This window comes from Leptonychotes weddellii, chromosome 2 (genome assembly GCF_054177405.1).
Source record: "Leptonychotes weddellii isolate Sample4059 chromosome 2, ASM5417740v2, whole genome shotgun sequence".
NCBI lineage: Eukaryota > Metazoa > Chordata > Mammalia > Carnivora > Phocidae > Leptonychotes > Leptonychotes weddellii.
This window is the reverse complement of record NC_138370.1, coordinates 112428521-112452675: the sequence shown is the minus strand read 5'-3', so window position 1 is coordinate 112452675 and position 24155 is coordinate 112428521. Positions and strand designations below refer to the sequence as shown.

Below are 24155 nucleotides of genomic sequence, written 5' to 3'. Positions count from 1 at the left end.
CAAATGGCAAGATCTCATCCTTTTTTATAACTAATACTCCATATACCACATTTTCTTTGTCAATTCATCTATCAAAGGACACTTGGAATGCTTCCATATCTTGGCCATTGTAAATAATGCTGTAATAAACATAGAGGTATATATATCTTTTTGAATCCACACAATAGTGGAATTACTAAATCATATGGTATTTCTATTTTTAATTTTTTGAAAAAACTCCATACTGTTTGCCAGACTGCCTGAATTAATTTTCATTCTCACCAACAGTGCACAAGGGTTCCTTTTTCTTCACATCCTCACCAACACTTATTTCTTGTCTTTTTGATCCCAGCCATTCTGACAGGTGTCAGGTAATATCTCATTATGGTTTTGATTTACATTTCCCTGATTAGTGATGTTGAGCATTGTTTTCATGGGTCTGCTGGCCATCTGTATGTCTTCTTTGGAAAATGTCTATTCCGGTACTCTGCCTATTTTTTTGACTGCACTGTTTTTTGTTTTTGTTTTTGTTTTTTTGATATTGTATAAGTTCTTTATGTATTTTGGACATTAGCCCCTTATCAGATATATCATTTGCAAATATCTTCTCCCATTCAGTGGGCTGCCTTTTCATTTTGTTGATGGTTTCCTTCACTGTGTAAAAGCTTTTTATTTTTGTGTAGTCTCAATAGTTTACTTTTGCTTTTGTTGCCCTTGCCTGAAGAAAGTGGCCCAAAAATATATTGCTAAAACCAGTGTCAAATAAATTACTGCCTATGTTTACTTCTAGAAGTTTTATGGTTTCAGATCTTACATTCCAGTCCATTTTGAATTTCTTTTTTATATGTTCTAAGATAGTGGTCCAGTTTTCTCTATTAAAGAAACAGTTTTTTCCCCACTATATATTCTTGCCTCCTTTCTCATAGGTTAATTGACTATATAAGCATGGGTTTATTTCTGGGGTGCCTATTCTAGTCCATTGATCTATTTGTCTGCTTTTGTGCCATACCATACTGTTGTTACTATTACAGTTTTGTAATATAGTTTGAAATCAGGGAGCATTATTCTTTCAGCTTTGTTCTTATTTCTCAAGATTGCTTTGGCTATTCAGAGTCACTTGTGTTCCATAAACATCTAAGCCTTCTTTGTTCTAGTTCTGTGAAAAATGCCACTGGCGTTTTGATGGGAATTGTATTGAATCTGTAGAGGGCTTTGGGTAATATGGACATTTTAACAATATTAATTCTTCCAATTCATGAGCACAATATATCTTTCCATTTATTTGTGTAATGTTTAATTTCTTTCCTCAGTGACTTAAAGTTTTCAGAGTACAGTCTTTCATTTCCTCAGTTAAATTTATGTCTAGGTATTTTATTCTTTTTGGTGCATTTGTAAATGAAATTGTTTTCTCAATTTTTCTTTCTGCTACTTTGTTATTAGTGTAAAAAAAATGCAACAGATTTCTGTGCATAATTTTGCATCCTGCAACTTTACTGAATTCATTTATCAGTTCTAAGAGGTTTTTTTTTTTTTTTTGGTGGCGTCTTTAGGGTTTTCTATATATAGTATCATGTCATTTGCAAATAGTCAAAGTTTTACTTCTTCCTTATCAATTTGTATGCCTTTTATTTTTCTTGTCTGATTGCTGCAGCTAGAACTTCCGGTATCATGCTGAATAGAAGTGGTGGGTGGACATCTGTGTCTTGTCCTTGATCTTAGGGGAAAAGCTGTCAGTTTTTCACAACTGAGTATGATGTTAGCTGAGGGATTTTCACATATGTCCTTTATTATGTTGAAATATGTTCCCTCTAGACCAACTTTGCAGAGGGTTCTTAGCATGAATGGATGTTATAGTTTATCAATGCTTTTTCTGAATCTATTGAGATGATCATACGGTTATCCCATCTCTTATTAATGTGATGTATCACACTGATTGATTTGCAGATACCGAACCACCCTTGCATCCCTGGAATAAATCACAATTTAGTGTGGTGAATGATTTTTGTAAAGTATTGCCAAATTCTGTTTGCTAATATTGTATTGAGGATTTTACATCTATGTTCATCAGAGATATTGGCCTGTAATTTTCTTTCTTTTGCCGTGTCTTTGTCTGGTTTTGGTATCGGTAATCCTGACCTCACAGAATGAACTTAGAAGCTTTCCTTCCTCTTCTGTTTTTTGGAACAGTTTGAGAAGAACAATTATTAGCTCTTCTTTAAATATTTGGTAAAATTCCTCTGTCAAGTTATCTGGTCCTGGACTTTTATTTGTTGGGAGTTTTTTGATTACTAATTCAGTTTCATTGCTGGTAATTATTTTTTTTCAAATTTTCTATTTCTTCCTGATTCCGTTTTGAAAGACATATTTCTAGGAACGTATCCATTTAAATTGACATTTCTTAAGGTAATGGTTTGGTAGTTCCCAGAAATGTTTAAAGGCATTTCCGAGGGTGATGGTGGTGAGATTTGATTTAAAAAATAAAAATAAAATGCTGGGTTAAACAAAGTTAACCAGATTCTCTCGGAGCCTTAACATGCTAATATGTTTTATTAATACTTGAAGCAGACATAGTCAAAATCATTTGTTAAACTTACTGTTCCATGGAACCCATTTTTTTCTGAATAGCTTCTTAAGACACCACTGCATATCAGAAGATACTTTGGGTAGTGTTGCTTCAGTGAATTCCCAGAGTAAAGGGTTAATGTTCCATCTTGTCTGCTTAATTCTTTTAAAATTCCTTCTCCTTCAAATGGCCGTCAAGAACTTTAATTTTGTCAGTTTTCAGTTCATATTGTTATAAGCATGATTTTATTATTAAAGTGAGATGGGATTAATATTTTTATAATGAGATAACATTTTAATTTCACCATTTATATATAAACACAAGTTAATAAAACACATCACAAAACAGTAAAATTTCATAGTTAATATTTATAGGTGCATAGTTTCATGCTCACGTTTTAAAGTATTATATATATTAACAAATTTCACAACACATCATTATTTTTAAACAGAAATAATCATTAAAAGACACCTAGAAATCTTATAGTATATGATAGTAAATCACAACTTCTCAATAACAGCAACAAAAATAGTGAAGATTTAGAAATAAGTGGTAGTCACTTAGGTGTTTTAATTTAACATTTTAGATTTGAAGCCACAGTATCACATAGCACACAAGGACCCTGCTACCATATAATCACTTCAGTGAGAGGGAAGCACTGAAATGCTGAGTAGGGGCAGGTACAGATAACTTCAATCACTGCTGATGGAAGAGTTTAAAATACACTGTAAAAACTTTGAGAAAATATCATGACTGGGCATGTTGGAACTGAGTACTTGTACAGGATGGAACATCTTTCAGTAGGTCTCAAGAAACTGGGAGCAAAAGTATTTCTTAGGCTTCGGGTTCATAGTCTTGATACCCTTCCTAATATGAAGAAAATCAGAAAGAAAACATGCAGTATTATTAGTTTTAGTCATCAGTAATGAAGGATTTAGGGTGAATGAGATAGGACACGGCTCACCACCTTGAATGAAGGTTATACTCATAACAGCTCTGCAACTATTCAGTTACACACAGTATACTTTCATTTTTAATAATTTTGTCTTCCTGTCAAATATAAAAGTGAATTATGCTGCTCAGAGTTCAGGTATCTGAATTTAACTTTCAGATGACATTTAACAGTCATATGTTCTAGTCCTGTAGGACAAGTTAGTTGGTCTATATTGCTCCCAGTTTCCTCAACTGTACATTTTGAGAGACAAATTAAGTGGCTTAAAAAGCCTCTTCAAGGGCTAAGATCCTCTAATTTTTAAAACGAGACAAAGACATTTAAAGGCAAGTGACATTTTCTTTCCTTTTGCTTCTCAATGAAAATGTCTTCTTCATCCATGGCTTCAGTTATTACTTTTATTCTAAACCCCCCTCTCCCCATACAATATATGGATAGCATCTACAATAAAAATATTAAAGATCTTAACTAAAGCAGTCAGATTAGTCCTAAAGAACAACTCTAATTAGGATCCTGCTTTAAAATGAACAAATGTACCTTCAATAACTCAAGTTGCTTTCTGAATATAGTACAAACTTAAATGGAAAGGTTCTTCTAGTATTCTACAACTTATCTTTGACCCATCTCTGCAGCCTTAATATGTCACTAGTCTCTGTTCCCTAACCTCAAATCCTATTTAATTACTCACTGTTCCTCAGACATATCTTTATGCATGTTTAGACATGCATGCCTTTGCTTCTGATATTACCTTGTGCTAGAATGTCTTTCTTTCATTTTGGTCTATCATATCTCCCATCCCCCCCCCACACACAGATCAACACCAACTCTTCTAAAAAAGTCCTGATCACTCTAACCAGATCCTGTAAAATATTATACTTTTTTGGTGTATCTTGAATATTTTTGCCTCTGTGATGCCTGATACATAGAAGACAGTCAATAATGTTTAAAGGAATCATCATGAAATAAATGAAGGAGCAAATTTGTATTTGTTTTTATCAAATCATTAGAATGTAAACTTCTTGTGTCCTGGTACTATCAATTAAACTTCTTGTATTTTCTATAGTATTTAGCATTGTGCTGTGCATAAAAAGATTCAAAAATTTTGGTAAAATCTAAGAAACAATTTAATCTCAATTTCTATAAATGGGATTATCACTATGCCTTTAACTGATGCCATGAAGAATAATATATAACCTAACTAAAGACATTTTAACTTAATTTTTAATGAATAATACATCTTCTTTGTGATGTCTGGTACCGGTATAAGGGTAATACTGTCCTCATGGAATTAGTTGGGAAGTAATCGTTCCTCTTTTTTTTTTTTTTGAAGAGAAATTAATTGGTATTAATTGTAATTAATAGTTATTAATTATTCCTTAAGTGTTTGGTAGAATTCATCAGTGAAGCTGTCTGGTCCTGGGATTTTCTTTGTGGGTAGATTTTTTTTTAACAATAATCCAGTCTCTTTACTTTGTTATAGGTCTATTCAGATTTTCTATTTCTTCTTGAGTCAGCTGCATTCATTTAAAAGTATTTTTAAATTTTCCTTAAGATACATTTTCTTTTAAAGAAACTTATTTTCAAATTAAAATTAATCATCAAAAGGCTAGATTGAAGTACATCAGTTCCTGCAAACCATGCATTTATCATATTTCTACTCTATAATTTTTGTGGGTAACTTTTATTTTACCATGGAAATATCTTGCTGGAAATGTATGGCAAATAATAAATACTTGAGGCATTCAGTTGATTTCTCCAACTTTCCATTTGGGGATTTATTTTAGAAAGTAGTTTTTAATAAAATAATTTTTTAATGCAGGGATCAGCAAACACTTTCTGTAAAGGGTCATTAAGTACATATATTAGGTTGTGTGAACCACAGAGTATCTCTGTTGCTTTTTTTTTTTTTTTTAAACAACACTTTACAAATGTAAAAACCACTTCTAGCTTTCAAGTTGTCTGCACAATAAATATTTGGGATTTGGCCAATTTGTCCCGTTAGAGAGTAAATCACTTTCATTAAGGACCCATGGAAGGAAAATCTGACAGTGACAGATTTTTGGTACTGCTTATTAAAAAGACCCAACTTGAAGTCCTGAAGTTTATTTTTAGAGTTGTAGGTATATAAAATTTTACCTCAGAAGGCATTTCATATGCCTCATTGTCAGGATCAACGGGCATATCTTCCAGAATTCCTTCCTGTGGGCCTCCTTCTTCACTCTAAATGGGAAGCACAAAAGGAATATGATGAGGTACTAGTTTTTACTTTTTAAAAATTAAGCACACTTTAAAAACATCTTATGTATAATACTGGTAAGAATGTTGTAAAAGTGGCACTCCTTAATATTACTTCTGGCATTCTAAACTATATAGTACCTTTGCAGAAATATTGTGGTGTTGTTAACACTAAAAATGTACAAATTTTTTGCCCAAGTAATTTACTATCCAGGAAGTAGTCCAAAGCTATCATCCAAAGATGTTTTTCAAAGCATCAATGATAGCAGTAAAAGAAATTGTTAACCTAACTGTTCAATAGAAGATGAAAAGTTTAGAAAATTATAATTAATCTATTCAATAGATTATTATGAAGATATGTATTTACTATAGCATGAGAATTATATAACAAAATGAGAACCTATTTATAATAGCATGTTTAGAAAGATATAAAGTTGTATATATTATGGACATAACCAATGTATTATTCAGATGCAAAGCTAAAAAGATTGAAGAAAATCCAACAAAATATTAAAAGCACTTTTTATTGGGTAGTTATGTTTTACTTTTTCTGTAAGTTAACTTATATAACCATTTATAATGTAAAAGCATACATATTTTATAATTTATTTTTAAATGATGGCAAAGAAATTATTTTCTGAAATTTCAAAATTGAAACTATATAAATATATATAACTATATAAATATATATTACCTATATATATATATCACTATATATATATATATATATATATGTAGAGAGAGAGAGAATCAAATACATGATCCATAAATTTCCTAGATCTCTCTCCTTAGAAATAAGATACCATAAAACTCAGCTTGAACTCAGGTCTTCACTAGTATCCTTCATTAAATACCTTTTGTTGCTTTGCATTTATTCCAGTAAAGTTCACTGAAAATTGAAAAAGCAGAGAGGCAATGTGAGCCTAAAATGGACTTACTCAAAGAGATCAAATACTCCCTCAGCCAATGTCGCTTATGTTTAAAAATATGCCTGATGTAAATAATAGCTCCTCCTGTCTCCATCATGAAAGTGACTGACAGGTAGGCAGAGAGATAAAGAAATGGCTGCCCACGTGAAAAGTCAAACTAAACCTCATGCTTACGTTAACTGGGCTGAGAAGTTTATAGATCATCTTCTCCTGCCCAACTCCCTTTTTATAAACCAAAACAGTCCAAGTTATATATAAATGAAATAAAATATAAGCACTTCCCAGAATACCTTACTTCTAAATGTGGAATAAAGATACCTATTTCACCTCTTAGCACAAGTCAAGAATATAGGTTCTCTTGTATTGTGGTTAGATATGAGGTCTGTAGCATCACAAGACTTGAGTTCAAATCTTAGCTTCTCTAGATTCTAGACTTTTTAAATTGAAGTACAAGTAACATATAGTGTTATATTAGTTTCAGGTGTACAACATAATGATTCAACAATTCTACACATTATTCAGTGCCTACCACGCACGATGAGTATAATCACCATCTGTGACCAAACAATGTTATAATCTTGTTGACTATGTGCCCTATGTACTTTTCATCTCTGTGACTTATTTATTTTATAACTGGATGTTTATACTCTAAATCCCTTTTAGTTCACCCATTCCCCACCCACCTTTCCTCTGGCAACCACCTGTTCTCTGAATTTCAGAGTCTGTCTCTTTGTTCATTTTTCTTATTTCTCAGATTCCACATATAAGTGAAATCACTTATTTGTCTTTCTCTGACTTATTTAACTTAGCATTATACTCTCTAGGTCTTAGAAGTGTTGTTGTAAATGGCGACATTTTGTTCTTTTTTATGGGTAATACTCCATTGTGTGTGTAAATACACTACACCTTCTTTATCCATTCATTTTACAATGGACACTTAAGTTGCTTCCATATATGGCTATTGTAAACAATGCTGCAATAAACATAGGGGTGCATATATCTTTTCAAATTAGTGTTGTTATTTTCTTCGGGTAAATACCCAGTAGTGGAATTATGGGGTCATACAGTATTTCTATTTTTAATTTTTTGAGGAAACTCCATACTGTTTTCCAGACTGGTTGCACTAATTTTCATTTCCACCAACAGTGCATAGGTTTCTTTTTTCTCCACATCCTCACCAATACTTGTTATTTCTTCTTTTTTATTCTAGGCATTCTGATAGGTGTCAGGTAATAAATATCTCATTATGGTTTTGATTTGCATTTCCCTGTTGATTAGTGATGTTGAGCATCTTTTCACGTGTCTGTTGGCCATCTGTAGGTCTTCTTTGAAAGATGTCTACACAGGTCCTCTGACCATTCTTTTGATTGCACTGTTTTTTTGATATTGTATAAGTTCTTTATATATTTTGGAAATTAACCCTTATTGTATATGTCATTTGCAAGTATCTTCTCCCATTCAGTAGGTTGCCTTTTTGATAGTGCAAAAGCTTTTTATTTCGGTGTAGTCTCAATAATTTATTTTTGTTTTTGTGTCTGTTGCCTAAGGAGACATATCTAAAAAAGTGTTTCTACGGCTGATGTCAAGGAAATTATTGCCTATGTTTTCTTTTAGGAATTCTATGGTTTCAGGTCTCATATTTAGGCCTTTAATCCATTTTGAGTTTTTTTTTTGTGTATGGTATATGAAAGTGGTCTAGTTTCATTCTTTTGCATGTAGCTATCCAGTTTTCCCAACACCATTTATTGAAGAGACTGTCTTTTCCCCATTGTATATTCTTGCATCCTTTGTTGTAGATTAATTGACCATATAAGCATGGGCTTATGTCTGGGTTCTTTATTCTTTTTGATTTATCCATGTGTCTATTTCTGTGACAGTACCATACTGTTTTGATTACTACAGCTTTGTAGTATATCTTGAAATCTGGGAAGGTGATACCTTCAGCTTTGTTCTTCCTCAAGATTGCTTTGGCTGTTTGGGATATTTTGTGGTTCCATACAAATTTAGAAATTCTTTGTTCTATTTCTGTGAAAAATGCCATTGGCGTTTTGATAGGGATTGCATTGAATCTGTAGAGGGCTCTGGGTTGTATGCACATTTTTACAGTACTAATTCTTCTATGAGCATAAATATCTTTCCATGTATTTGTATCATCATCAATGTCCTTCATCAATGTTTTACAGTTTTCAGAGTGCAGGTCTTTCACCTTCTTAAGTTTATTCCTAGGTATTTAATTCTTTTTAGTGCAATTGTAAATGGGACTGTATTCTTAATTTCTCTTTCTTCTACTTTGTAATTAGTGTATAGAAATGCAACAGATTTCTTTACATAATTTTGTATCCTGCAACTTTACTGAATTCATCAGTTCTAATAGTTTTTTTTTTTTGGTTGAGTCTTTAGGGTTTTTTATATATAGTATCATGTCATCTGCAAATAGCGAAAGTTTTACTTCTTCCTTATCAATTTGTATGCCTTTTATTTTTCTTGTCTGATTGCTGCAGCTAGAACTTCCAGTATCATGCTGAATAAAAGTGGTGGGTGGACATCTGTGTCTTGTCCTTGATCTTAGGGGAAAAGCTGTCAGTTTTTCACAACTGAGTATGATGTTAGCTGAGGGATTTTCACATATGTTCTTTATTATGTTGAAGTATGTTCCCTCTAAACCTAAGTTTGTTGAGAGTTTTTTGTCATGAATGGATGTTGTCCTTTGTCAATGCTTTTTTGGCATCTATTGAGATGATCATATGGTTTTTATCCTTTCTCTTGTTAATATGATGTATTATACTGATTGATTTGCAAATATTGAACCAGTCTTGCATCCCTGGAATAAATCCCAATTTATTGTGGTGAGTGATTTTTGTAATGTATTGTCAAATTCTGTTTGCTAATATTTTTTTATTAAAAATTTTATTTGTTTGAGAGAGAGAGAGAGACAGCAAGCACGAGAGAGAGAGAGAGAGAGAGAACCAGAAGGGGAAGAGGAAGAGGGAGAGTGAGAAGCAGGCTCCCCACTGATTAGGGAGCCTGACACAGGGCTCAATCCCAGGACTCTGGGATCATGACCTGAGTTGAAGGCAGGCGCTTAATCAAACTGAGCCACCCAGGTGTCCCCTGTTTGCTAATATTTTACTGAAGATTTTACATCTTCGTTCATCAGAGATATTGGCCTATAGTTTTCTTTTTGTTTGCACTGTCTTTGTCTGGTTTTGGTGTCAGGGTAATGCTGGCCTTGTATAATGAATTTGGAAGTTTTCCTCCTCTTCCCCTTCTCCCCCTTCTTCTTTTTCCTGAATACTTTCAGAAGAATAGTTATTAACCCTTTAAATGTTTGGTAGAATTCACCTACGACGCCATCTTGTCCTGAGCTTTTGTTTGCTGGGAGTTTTTAATTCTGATTCAATTTCATTGCTAGTAATCACTCTGTTCAAATTTTCTATTTCTTCCTGATTCAGTTTTAGAAGATGATATTTTACTAGAAATTTATCTAGTTATTTTAGATTTTCCGATTTGTCCTATAATTTTTCATAATATTCACCTATAGTTTTTTGTATTGCTGTGTTATTATTTCTCCTCCTTCACTTCTAATTTCATTTGAGTTCTTTCTTTTTTCGTGATGAGTCTGGCTAAAGGTCTATCAACTTTGTTGATTTTTTTTTTTAACTTTGTTGACCATTACAAAGAGCCAGATCTTTGTTTCATTGATCTTTACTATTGATTTGTCTAGTCTCTATTTCATTTATTTCTGCTGTAATCTTTATTATTCCTTTCTTTCTACTAGCTTTGGGCTTTTTTTTTTTTTTTCTAGCCCCTTTAGATACAAGGTTAAGCTGTTTATTTCAGATTTTTCTTGTTTCTTAAGGTAGGCCTACGTTGGGGTGCTGGGTGGCTCAGTCCTTAAGCATCTGCCTTCAGCTCAGGTCATGATCCCAGGGTCCTGGGATCGAGCCCCGCATTGGGCTCCCTGCTCAGCTGGAAGCCTGCTTCTCCCTCTCCCACTCCCCCTGCTTGTGTTCCCTCTCTCACTGTCTCTGTCAAATAAATAAATAAATAAATAAATAATCTTAAAAAAAAAGGTAGGGGGCGCCTGGGTGGCTCAGTCATTAAGCGTCTGCCTTCGGCTCAGATCATGATCCCAGAGTCCTGGGATCGAGCCCCACATCGGGCTCCCTGCTCGGCAGGAAGCCTGCTTCTCCCTCTCCCACTCCCCCTGCTTGTGTTCCCTCTCTCGCTGTCTCTCTCTGTGTCAAATAAATAAGTAAATAAAATTAAAAAAAAAAAAAGGTAGGCCTATGTTGCCATAAACTTTGATCTTAGAATTCCTTTTGCTGCATCAAAAGATTTTGGACTGTTGTGTTTTCATTTTCATTTGTCTCCATTTATTTTATTTTTCTTCTTTGATCTTGGTAGACCCATTCATTGTTTGGTAGCATGTTGTTTAGCCTCAATGTGTTTGTGGGTTTTTTTTTTTTCTTTTCAGATTTTTTCTTGTAATTGATTTCTAGTTTCATACCATTATAGTCAGAAAAGATATATGATATAATTTTATTCTTCTTGAATTTATTGAGACTTGTTTGGTGGCCTAACATGTGATCTATCCTGCTATCTGGAGAATGTTTCATGAGCACTTGAAAAGAATGTATTTTCTTCTATTTATAGATGGACTATATATATATAGTCCATCTAAATATATAGTGTATATATAACATATATACATTATTTATAGATAAATATATGTTAAATATATATTAAATATATATCAATAATGAATGTATGTATATATTAGATTCATCTTGTCTAATCTGTTGTTCAAAACCACTGTTTCCTTGTTGATTTTCTGCCTGGATGATCTATCCATTGATGTAAGTGAGTATTAAAGAATGCTACTACTACTATATTACTGCCAATCTCTCCTTTTATGTCTGCTAATAGTTGCTTTATGTATTTAGGTGCTCCCATGTTGAGTACATAGATATTTACAATTGCTTTGTCCTCTTCCCTTTTTCATTATGTAGTTCCCTTCTTTGTCTCTTGCTACAGTCTTTGTTTTAAATTCTATTTTGTCTGATAAGTACTACTACTCCAGATTTTTTGTTTCCATTTCCATTTTCATGGTAAATGTTTTTCTGTTTCTTCACCTTCAATCTGCATGTCTTTTTAGGTGTGAAGTGAGTATCTTATAGACAGCCTATAGATGGGTCTTGTTTTAGATCTTTAATCACCCTGTGTCTTTTGATTGGAGCATTTAGAACATTTACATTTAAAGTAATTATTAACAGGAATGTACTTACTTCCATTTTGTAATTTATTTTATAGTTGTTTTTGTCATTCTGCTCTGTTCCTTACTTCTCTTGCTTTCTTCCCTTTTGGTTTGATGGCTTTCTTTAGTGTTACGTCTGGATTCCTTTCTTTTCTTGTGTGCATTTATTATAAGTTCATGATTGGTGATTATCTTTAGGTTCATATATAACATGTTATGTGTATAGCAGTCTCTATTAATTTGATGGTCAGTTAAGTTTGAACACATTCTAAAAGCAGTTTTTATGTATGTGATGTCATATTTTACATCCTTTTATTTGTGAATCCCTTGACTGACCTTTGTAGATACAATTGATTTAAGTGCTTTTGCATTTTAATCTCCATTCTGGTTTTACAAATAATTATTCTACTATATTACATGTTTGCTTTTACCTGTGAATGTTTTTCTTTCATAATTTTCTTCCTTTTAGTTATGGCTTTTTCTTTCCATTCAAAGAATTCCTTATAATGCTTCTTAGAAGGCTGGTTTAGTAGTGATGAACTCCTTTAACTTTTTTTGGTCTGGGAAACTCCTTATCTCTCCTTCTATTCTGAATGATAACCTTGCTGGAAAGAGTATTCTTGGTTGCAGGTTTTTCTTTCAGCACTTTGAATATATCATGTCACTCTCTTCTGGCCTACAAAGCTTCTGCTGAAAAATCAGCTGATAGCTGATAAACCTTAAGGTTTCCCTTGTATGTAACTGTTTTCTCTTCTCTTGCTGCTTTTAAAATTCTCTATTTAGAACTATTTTCTTGCCATTTTAATATTTTGTCTTGGTGTGGACCCCCTTGGTTAATCTTGTTAGTGGTTCTCTGTATTTCCTGGATCTGAATGTCAGTCTCTTTCCTCAGATTAGAAAAGTTTTCAACTATTATTTCTTCAAATAATTTTTTGCTTCTTTCTCTGTTCTCCTTCTGATATCCCTATAATGCAAATGTTAATTACACTTGAAATTGCTGAATTTCCTCAACCTATTCTTTTTTTTGGAGTGAGAGAGAGTGAGTGGGGGAGTAGAGGCAGAGGGAGAGAATCTTAAACAGGCTCTACACCCAGCACAGAGCCTTACACAGGCTTGATCTCACAACCCTGAGATGATGACCTGAGCCACAATCAAGAGTCAGCCGCTTAACTGACTGAGCCACCCAGGTGCTGCACAACCTATTCTCATTTTTAATTTCTCTTTTTGCTGTTTAGCTTGGTTTCTTTCCCTTACCCTGTTTTCCAGATCACTGATTCATTCTTTGCATCCTCTAACCTGTCATTGATTCCCTCTAGTATATTTTTTTAATTTCAGCTATTGAGTTCTTCATCTCTGACTGAGTCTTTTTTATATTTTCTATCTTTTTGTTGAAGGTCTCACAGATTCTCAAGTCCAGTGAATATCCTTATGACCATTACTTTGAATTCTCTATCCGGCATATTGCTTATCTTATTTCATTTAGCTCTTTTACTGTGATTTTGTCCTGTTCTTTCATTTGGAACATATTCCTCTGTTTCCTCATTTTGCCTCACTCTGTGTTTGTTTTGATGTACTGGAATGGTAGTTACGTCTCTTGGTCTTGAAAGTAGTGGCCTTATGAAGTCCTGTGGCACCCTGTAGCATAATGTCCCCTGGTCACCAGAACCAGGCATTTCAGGGATGTCTCCTATGTGGGCTGTGTATACCCTACTGTTGTGGCTGAGCTGCATTTGCCTTCAGTCCAGTGAGCTGCAATGACCCACTTGCCTGCTGTGGATGCACCAGTCAAGATGTGGCATGTCAGCAGTCAGGCTAGCTGTTTGCAATCAGTCTGTCTGCCACAGGTGCACATGCACCAAACAGCAAAATGCTCTCCTGGTTGGGCTCCTGAGAGGCTTTCAATGATGGTTAAGGTTGACAGTCAGACCAGATTTCTATACCTAGTCTGTCTGCTAGGAATGCAGGTGCACCAAAAGGCAAAGCACTATCCCTGCACACTCAGTTTAAAAGCTCCACTGCTGGAACTGTGGGTGTGCTAGTGTGTTGTAGTTTTCTTCCCCTCCAGCCAGGGAAGGAATCACTTTGGAATAGCAACAGCCTTTGCCGGAACTACTTACAGGGTGTGTTGGAGCAGGAGCTGCTTTGGAGGGATGCCCTACTAACACAGGTGACTTAGGCTGGGTCTGAAGGGGAATGTGGGTGCCAGGCTCATTGTGTAGCAAGAGAGGCGGAGAACGTTCACACTGATTCTTGCAAGTGTTCAGCTATCTAGTCTGGGAGATAGGAAGATAAATGGTACCCACTGGCATTTTTGTTCTTGGATAAGTCTCCTCAAGAACCCTGCCCCTTCAGCACACATTCTGAGATTAGTAAATAACTCTCCTTCATATATATCACAGGTTTTACTTAAACTGCTGCATCTATGTTTTTCTCTTCTGGGTTATTTGCTATGCTGGTTCTTTAAGGGCAGGGACTCAGGTTCGTATCACCCTCTAGCTCTCCCAAAACTAAGCGTGCTGATTTTAAAAGTACCTGGAGTTAAGCTCCACTGATAATAAAAGCTCACAAAATATGCCTCACTCATTTTCAAAGCCAAAGGGACTCATCTTCCCAGTGCTAATCCCCCATGTCTGGGGTGGGGTTTGTTCTTGTTTCTTCTGTTTGTGATGTCATTCCCCCTACCCTGCCATTTGTGATTAGTCTCACTGGGGGTTTGATTCCCAACTATCTGCATCATCCCCTCCTACACTCTTCCATGTGGCCTCCTCTTTATTAACTGTGGAAAGTCTATTCTGCAAGTCTTTGAGATAGCAGATGTAGCTGTTATCTTGGTGTGTCCAAGGGGCCAGGTGAGTTCAGGATCTTCCTACTCTGCCATATCTTCCTGATTTCCCAGATTCTAGATCTTTTGTGATGTTGGGCAAATTTCTTAAGCTTTTTCTAAGCACCAAATAGCCTTAGTGAAAAAAATGGGGCAGCAATTCATCTTTTAACGAGGAGAAACAAAAGATATCATTAATCTACTATTAGTATTTAGGTAACTTTTAGTGATAGTCAAGTGTGCGAAAAATAAAGTAAACCTGTTGTTAAAAAGAAAACCACAGGCCCAAAACAGAATCACTTATGTTAAAGACCCATGTCAGTAAACCAAGTCTTAATACCTAACCTAACTGCAGTTTTAACACCCCCAAGAATATAAATTTAACCAGCATACTAATTTCCTCGTCTACACTAGGAGGTAATCTGCTATTAGACCATTTCTGTTCCCCTTAGGAGTGTAACCTTGCCTAAAACAATGCATTCACTGTTAATAATTTCCTCCCCCCACCCCATTCCCTCTCTGCCTTTAAAAATCTTTCCTTTCCTACAGCTTGATGGAACTCCATTCTATTTGCCTGACTCATGAATCACTAAGTAAAGCTGATTAGATCTTCAAATTTGCTCAGTTGAATTTTGTTGTTTTTTTTTTTTTTAACAGATTTGGTGGCAGTATTGACAATTAAAGTGAACTTCTGACAGCCTTCAAGGACAACAAGAAACAGAGGCACAATGCCTCACCAATGCTTTTGAGTTCATTGTCTTTTTCACCATTTCTGAGGGCCATTGGTGAGTTCCTCTCAATATAAGCTCTGTTCTTTTTGCATCGAGCTTCCAATCTAATTGGCTTTACAGTCTAGAGTTAATGGGCCAGTCTAGACTGACAGGAGGTCTCTAACCAGCCCTTGTTTCAGTCTGTAATTTCAGTTTGGAATCCCTTCCTCAGTTCCAACCCCAGTCTCCAGTAGTGGAGTCTGCTGATTTAGTCCACATTGGGAATTGCTGGTGGTGCATGTAGGAACTTCCATTGCCAAGTCCACAGATTTCTTAAATCCAGCCCTTGGTTCTATCCTCAGATTCCACATGGAGAACTGCCTCTGCCACCAGAAGTTCTCAATTTGTTTGGCATCAGTCCAGAGTCTTCATTCTTTGAGGTCTTCTGGTTTAATCCTTTTCCCAGTATCAAGTTCTTTGCCTACTGCTGGTGTCCATGGTTCTGTTTCCTTGGTAACTATTGGTTTCTGTTAATGGGCACATGAGGTAAAAGCTAATTGCTAAAGGGAATCTTGGTTGCCAAAAAGCTGCAAAAATTCGTGGGCATGGGCTGAGTGAGCATTTAAGAGCTGTTAGTTTACAGACCACCTAACTCAAAGACTCCCATGTTAGGATAAGTTGGTTACACAATGGGTTAGATAGACACTAGGTCACCCACCCACTTCAAGAAAGCTTCTGTGCAACAAGGTACCCTGTAAAACAACGAAGTACACTGTAAAACACCGCAGCTGCATATGCCTTTTAGATATTAGTTTGCCTCTGAGAAACCCAAAGATGTGGCTAATGGGATCCTTAAACTCTAAGCAGTCAAGCACACCACCTTCCAGCATGCCTGCTTTTTTCTAAAAACCATGGTCTCAGAATCTGTGAATATCTACAGAAATGGCAAAATTTTACTAAAAACTATCTAGAATTACAATGGCCATTATGAGGAATGTTTCAATTATATAAGATCCCCTTTAAGGAGTGTACTTGAAAGTAAAGCCTTCAAAATTCCAAAAATAGCTTCATTGAAAATTTCACTACAAAAAAAAAAAAACTGATAAAAAATTAAAAAGATGCAAGAGGTAACTAATAGAGAAGACTATAAGACTCATGTAATTCTCAGTACGTCCCTCTATCATTTCAATACTCCTAGTCCTCTGTCTGAATTGCCTTAACATGACCATAAACATAAGTCCACCAAGTTAATAACCTTACAGACACCCCCCCCGTTATCTACCTTAGAATGAGGGCCCCATGTAAATTTTGCATTATCGTATCTGTCTCATGGTTAAATACTTTTAAACAACAAGGTCTCTGATTATATGCTTATATGTGTCTAGTATAGAGTGTGACATTTTCTACTTCTGGATGGTATTACTAAAATTTGTAAAGAGCTCCGTTTAATTGGCCTAAAAATAAGTACTTCTAACTTAATTTTTTAGAGAAAATCTCAGAAACATAAAAGAAACTAACACAAATGCTTGTCACATTCACAAGACCTGGGAAAATATTCAGTATTAAGGGTAATTTCAGGTTGCTGGTTTATTATAATAGACATATCTTAGACTTATCAACACTGACTATAATGCAAACATATAACTTTTTATTCTGCCTAGGTTTACTAATCAAATAGGTTCATGTTATCTCTGTTGCAAAATTTGTCAGGAAAAAAAAAACCCTTAGAATTAGATTTTGTCTAATGTTTCAAATCTAAACATAATTAAGAACAAGTAAATTGAATAGGTGTAAATAAAAGTTTTAGGTGAATTTTTAACATCATTTCCTCACGTCATTTTGGTAACCTGAAACTTTAAAGTTTTGCTAAGTGATGAGTTAAGTTAAATTCATTAAGTGTCAAGATTATTTCCAAATAAAATACTAAAACATTAATCGCTGAAAATAGGCTTATTTACTTTTTGCTTACTTTTACAGAGGAATCAAAAATATTTGCACCTATTAGTAAACATGTTTTAAACCACATTGAGAAATTTTCTGTGAAAAAAGCACAAATCATAAAAAGTATGTTTCTAGAAATAAAAAGTGTAAGTTTGTCAATTCACAGAATGCCAATGTAAAAGAGCATTCATAATTGTTTACTTCTTAGTTAAAGTCCCTAAGAGTTGAAAATTCTAATCAATATATGTAATTAAAGCTACTAGAAATAATAAGGAAAGCATCTCTGTATGCAAGAAAAGAAAGATGTTTGCTTTTGGTAAAGGAAGGTATGAGGAATGGAAATATATTCTAGTTAAGGGGAAAAAAAAGCAATTTTGGCATAAAGTAAGGCTGCTTATTTAAAGAGGAAAAATATAGGACAAAATCCAAATGTAAAAAAGAAAGTTGAAGTTTGTGAAACAAAATCTGTGAAAAGACATTTTAATGTATAACCAAGCTAAAATTAATATGAATTTAAGAATGAGTTTTCATATTAAAAGTACACAGCTATAAAACTAGAATGTGGCTTTTTTTTTCTGTTAAAAGACAAAGTTTTCTTAGATTATTGGTCTGGTCATTGTCTACAATTTCTAATTAAGCATTTTTGTTTATCTTTAACATAATCTGCTTAGAAAAATAAAGATTGTATGTTTTGTATTTATTGGGTCTTTGATTACTTCGTTTTTTTTTCCTTTTGTTTTTTGAAGGAAAAACAAACTTTTTTGTCATTGTTTTCTGAAGGGAAAAAATCCTTCAGAATCTTTTCAATATTAAAAGAGCTAAGGCTTAACTTCTAGGGAAGATGGCAAAGTAGGAGGATCCTAAGCTCCCTTGTCCCATAGATACAACTAAATAATACATCGGTGTAAATGACCTAGAAAATGGCACAAAGACTGGCAGAACAGACTCTCTACAGCTAAATGTAGAGAATAGGCCACACTGAAGAGGGTAGGAAGGGCTGAGACTAGTTAGGAGCCAAACTAGCGTACAAGACTGTCCATGGGAAGGAGGGACCTTGCTGGCATGGAGAAAGGAGAGAAACAGATCCTCTCACCAGGCACCCCAGACACAGGGAACCCACATGGGGAACATGAATACCGGTAACATTTAGCTTTGAAAAGCAGAGGGGCCTAGTTTCATGAGTTCTTACAAATAGCAGGGCTTAACACCTGGAACTTTAAAAATGAGCATGCTTGGCTCTGGGAGAGCCAGGAAAGTGGTAAGAAACAGTCCATGCCCTTAATGAGAAAAGACAACAAACAGCCCCATGGAGATACAGCAGAGAAGAAGCAGTTTGAAAAACGCCTGGGGTGTATGAAGGAGGGAGATTTGTTTACTAACCTCAGAGTTTATGCTTGAGGGGCAGGGATCTTTGGGTGACTTATCCAAGAACAAAAGAGCTGGGAGGTGCCATTTCCCTACCTTGCCCACCAACCTGCAGGATACACAGACAACTGCAGGAACCAGAACGGTGCCACCTAACAGGGTGACCTGCCACTGTAGGCTTCTGCAGTTCATCCAACCCTGCCAGCCTCAGCAGGAGGTTTCCCGGGTGGCTTCAGGTCCCTTCCCTCAGCGGACCTGCACAGACCTCGCGGGCACTGTGCGTGCCACCCCCACACTCTCCTGTGAACTCTCCCATTGCAGCCCTGTGGCAGGAGGTTTCTAAGTGGCTCCAGGTCCCCTCCTGCTGCAAACATGCACAAAGCTCGCTAACACCGTATGCTCTACTGCTGTGTTCTCCTACGGACCTGCCGCCTCTGATATGCCCTTGGCCAGAGCCTATCCATAGCGGTGCCACAAGCCTGGCAGTGTGCAAGCAGCCCTGACGGGGCCAGCACCACTTCAAAGTGATTCCTGCCCCAGGACGAGGGGAAGATAACCACACAGGCCACTCTGACTGTGGCCCCAGCAATGGGCTGGGGGCAGTCGCATGGCCTGACTGTAGGCCCTGCCCAACAATGCAAGCTCCTCAGGGGATAACACAAGGAAAGTGCCCTGCAGTTTGGTACAACGACAGCTCTAGCAAATGCCTGATCTGACTCAACTCAAGCCCAAGTGGCCACATATGAGCCCACTAACAAGACAGGGACCAAACCCTGCCCACAACAGGCAAAGAAAGACACTGCAGACAACCAGACTGAAGGCAAAAGTGGCTCAGCCACAAGAGTAGAGCACGCACAACACACACAGGAGACACTCCTGGAGCACCAGGTCTGGGGAACAGGGGACATTGCACTGCAGAAAGCTACAGGACCTCTTCCCCATAAGGCCACTACTTCTTTTTTTTTTTTTTTAAAGATTTTATTTATTTTTTTTTGACAGAGAGAGACACAGCCAGAGCAGGAACACAAGCAGGGGGAGTGGGAGGGGGAGAAGCAGGCTTCCTGCAGAGCAGGGAGCCCAATGCGGGACTCGATCCCAGGACCCTGGGACCATGACCAGAGCCGAAGGCAGACGCCCAACGACTGAGCCACCCAGGCGCCCCAAGGCCACTACTTCTAAGAGCAAGAGAGGTAGCTGACTTTCCTAACAGACAGAAACAGACACAGGTTTAGACAAAATGGGGAGACAAAGGAATATGTCCCAAGTGAAAAAGAAAGAACAGGAAAAAAAAAAAAATCACAGCAAGAGAGCTAAATGAAATGGAGATAAGTAATATGCCTGATAGAGAATTTAAAGTAATGGTCATAAAGATGCTCACTGCACTTGAGAAGAGTGGAAGACCTCAGTGAGACCATCAACAAAGAGAAAGAAAACATAAAAAAGAATGATTCAGAGGGAAAGAACTCAATAACTGAAATTAAAAATACGCTAGAAGGAATAAATACAGACCAGAGAAAGCACAAGAGCAGCTCAGGAATCTGTAGGCCAGACTAATGGAAAGCAAGACAATAGACGTAGAAAAGCATTTGACAAAGTGCAACATCCATTCATGATAAAAACCCTCAACAAAGTAGGTTTAGAGGAAACCTACTTCAGCAGGTTTATATGAAAAACTCACAGCCAACATCATCCTCAATGGGAAAAAAACGGAGAACTTTTCCCCTAAGATCAGGAATAAGACAAGGATGTCCATTCTCACCACTTTTATACAACATAGTATTGGAAGTCCTAGCCACAGGGATCAGACAACAAAAAGAAACAAAAAGCATCCATATCAGTAAGGAAGAAGTCAAACTTTCACTATTTGCAGATAGCATAGTACTCTATATAGAAAACCTAGAAGACCCAACCAAAAAAAATCACTAGAGCTGATAAATGAATTTAGCAAAGTCGCAGGAAACAAAATCAATCTACAGAAATCTGTTGCATTTCTATACACTAATAATGAAGCAGAAAAAGAAATTAAGAAAACAATCCCATTTACGGTTGCACCAAAAATAATAAGATACCTAGGAATAAACCTAACCAAAGAGGTGAAAGACCTGTACTCTGAAAACTATAAAATACTCATGAAAGAAACTGAAGATGACACAAACAAATGGAAAGATATCCCATGCTCATGGATTGGAAGAACAAAGATTGTTAAAATGTCTATACTATCCAAAGCAATCTACACATTTAATGCAGTCCCTATCAAAACACCAACAGCATTTTTCACAGAACTACAACAAACAATCCTAAAATTTGTATGGAACCATGAAAGACCCCAAATAGCCAAAGCAATCTTGAAAAAGAAGCAAAGCTGGAGGTATCATTTTTTTTAGACTTCAAATTATATTACAAAGCTGCAGTAATCAAAACATCATGGTACTGGCACAAAAATAGGACAAAAGAAAACCCAGAAAGACTCTCACAACTATATGATCAATTAATCTTTGACAAAAGCCGGAAAGAATATCCAATGGGAAAAAGACAGTCTCTTCAACAAATTGTGTTGGGAAAATTGGACAGCAATATGCAGAAGAATGAAACTGGATCACTTTCTTACACCATACACAAAAATAAACTCAAAATGGATAAAAGACCTAAATGTGAGATCTGAAACCATAAAAATCCTAGAAGAGACACAGGCAGTAATTTCTCTGACATTGGCTAGAGCAACAACTTTTTTTTCTAAATAACTCCCCTGAGGCAAGAGAAACAAAAGCAAAAATAAACTATTGGAACTACATCAAAATAAAAAGCTTCTGCACAGCAAAGGAAACAACCAACAAAACTCAAAGGCAACCTACAGAATGGGGAGATGGTATTTGCAAATGACATATCCGATAAAAGCTTAGTATCCAAAATATTATAATGAGCTTATATAACTCAGCACCCAAAAAATAATCCAATTAAAAAATGGGCAGAAGACATGAACAGACTTTTTTCCAAAGAAGACATACAGAGGGCCAACAGATACATGAAAAGATGCTTATCATCAGTTTTTATCAGGGAAATGCAAATCAAAAGTACGATGAGATATCACCTCACACCTGTCAGAATGGCTGAAATCAACAACACGGGAAACAACAGGTGTTGGCAAGGATGCAGAAAAAGAAACCGTCTTGCACTGTTGGTGGGGATGCAAACTGGTGCAGCCACTGTGGAAAACAATATAGAGGTCCCCCAAAAAGGTAAAAATAGAACTATCCTATTGATATGGAAATGTTGGGGTTCAGAACAAATGGCCAAGAAAGAATTCTTGAGACATCTTCGGTGCAAAAAGGTGGTTTTACTGAAGCACAGGGACAGGACCCAGGGGCAGAAAGAGCTGCAGTGGAGTCATGAGGAGTGGCTGATTATATACGTTCAAGTTGGGAGGGGGCCAGGAATAGTACAAACCTCCAAGGTATTTTGGAAACAAGGTTTCCAGGACCTGGAAGGGGCTAGCTATTGTTAAGAAGAGGTCATTTATTAGTGTTAGGTAAAAAATCACTCATAGGGCCCTTCAAATGTGTATCAGTGGACTGTATGTTTGGAGGATGATTGCTAACATATATCTTGGGGGGTAGAGATAAAGGAAGTTTCCAAAAGAATTTCTTTATGTTTCAGATAGAGCCATAGAATCCTGGGGGGTCTGGCTAAGATCGCCTTTTGCCCTTAGCAAAGCTTCAACATTGAGGCAGCTGAGCTCCCAGAGGAAGGTCACTCTGCTTGTTTCAAGGATTTGTCAATGGGCTGTGAGCAGCAAGGAAATTTAATTTTTTTTTTCTTTTGGCTTTGTTTCCCACATCACTATGATCCAACAATTGCACCACTGGGTATTTACCCAAAGAATACGAAGACACTAATTCAAAGGGATACATGCATCCCTATGTTCATCGCAGCATTATTTACAATAGCTAAGATATAGAAACAAGCCAAGTGTTCATCAATTGATGAATGGAAAAAGAAGAAATGTATACACACACACACACACACACACTGAATATTATTCAGTCATAAAAAAGAAATCTTGCCATTTGCAACGAAACAGATGGAGATAGAGAATATAATGCTAAGTGAAATAAGTCAGACCGAGAATGACAAATACCATATGCTTTCACTCATATGTGGAATTTACAAAACTAAACAAATGAGCAAAGGGGAAGAAAAAGAGAGAGAGATAAACCAATAAACAGATTCTTAACTATAGAGAACAAACTGATGGTTACCGGGGGGGGGATGGGTGAATAAATAAAAACTTAAAAAAAAATCATGTTATCCCTCTGGTCCAAATTTAAACATATTAGTTTTTGATTCTTTCTCTCCTGGGCATAAGTATTTTCTTTTTACTTTTCTCATTTTACATCTTAAGAACATGGCTTGACTTTCTGCCTGCTTGGGACATGCAGGTTGTCAGTTCTTTTTTTGACTATCTTTGGGAGTAACTACAGATATTGAAAAAAAAAAAAAAGTATCTTTAACACCCTTTTTGAGGATGCCTCTTGGGTCCATGAAGTTGTTTAATACTGTCAGAAATATTTACTGTTTTTCCTAGCTAAAACCTGACAAGATATTTTAAGACTTAACGACTCTATAATCAGAAATTTGGCCAAATTGGAAGCTGATATTCAGAACCTGATATAAAAATTTTTAAGCACTCTCACCTCAGGTGAATGTGCCCAGAAGAAAAGAAGACATTCTCATAAGCAGATGCGTGTGTCAGTCCTTTGATAGCATTACACAGCAACCCAATTCTTTGAGGAATTAAAAACAGCTGTCTTTATTTTACAAGTCTAGTCTTACAAGACCAGAGGTGCGATTACAGAACCAATTCAAAGACACCAGTATTTTTTTTTACCAATTCCACAACCTCTCCTATTTATCTCAAAATGCATAAGTGTTATAAAAATCCTGGCCTTGAGGGAAGGAAAGTCATTCTAGAAAGTGCTTGCATTTTTTTCCTGTGCTATTGAAATGTAAATGTTCAGTGTTCTACCTGGTCTTTTCCAATGAACTTAGTCCATCACTTTAAAACACAAATTCCAGGGAGGTAATTTTTATCAAGAAAAAACAAGGGGGAAAGCCATTTAGAACTTGACTTGCCAAGGACAAATACAAATCTTGTCTTCTCCACAAATATTAAAAGAAACCGTTAGCCATGTAGGCCAATAACCTTAAATTCATCTATCAGAAAAACAAACTCATCCAACATTTAAAACCAGTAAATTCTGTACCTATTTCATGGCAGTGATTTTTAAAATAGAAGCTATAAGGTCTGCCTCTGTCTGTATGTTTATGTGTGTCTATATATGTGTTGTAAATGTGTTTCTACCTCTGGATGGTCTTGCTAAAATTAATTTGTAAGAGAGGACTATT

At 36.0% G+C, this 24155-nt stretch overlaps 1 protein-coding gene across 6 annotated transcripts in view; it reads right to left on the bottom strand.

Moving 5' to 3' along the window:
- Positions 1–2890: 2890 nt before the first annotated feature.
- SNCA (synuclein alpha) overlaps positions 2891–24155 on the bottom strand; it is a 146400-nt gene continuing 125135 nt past the window's right edge. For all 6 annotated transcript variants that reach the window (XM_031023868.2, XM_006727056.3, XM_006727054.3 and 3 more), the window contains exons 5-6: positions 5631–5714; positions 2891–3409 (exon numbers count right to left, since the gene is read on the bottom strand). In XM_031023868.2, coding sequence (XP_030879728.1) covers positions 3377–3409; positions 5631–5714 — 117 coding nt within the window. In that variant the 3' untranslated portion in view covers positions 2891–3376. The remainder of the gene's footprint in view (positions 3410–5630; positions 5715–24155) is intronic.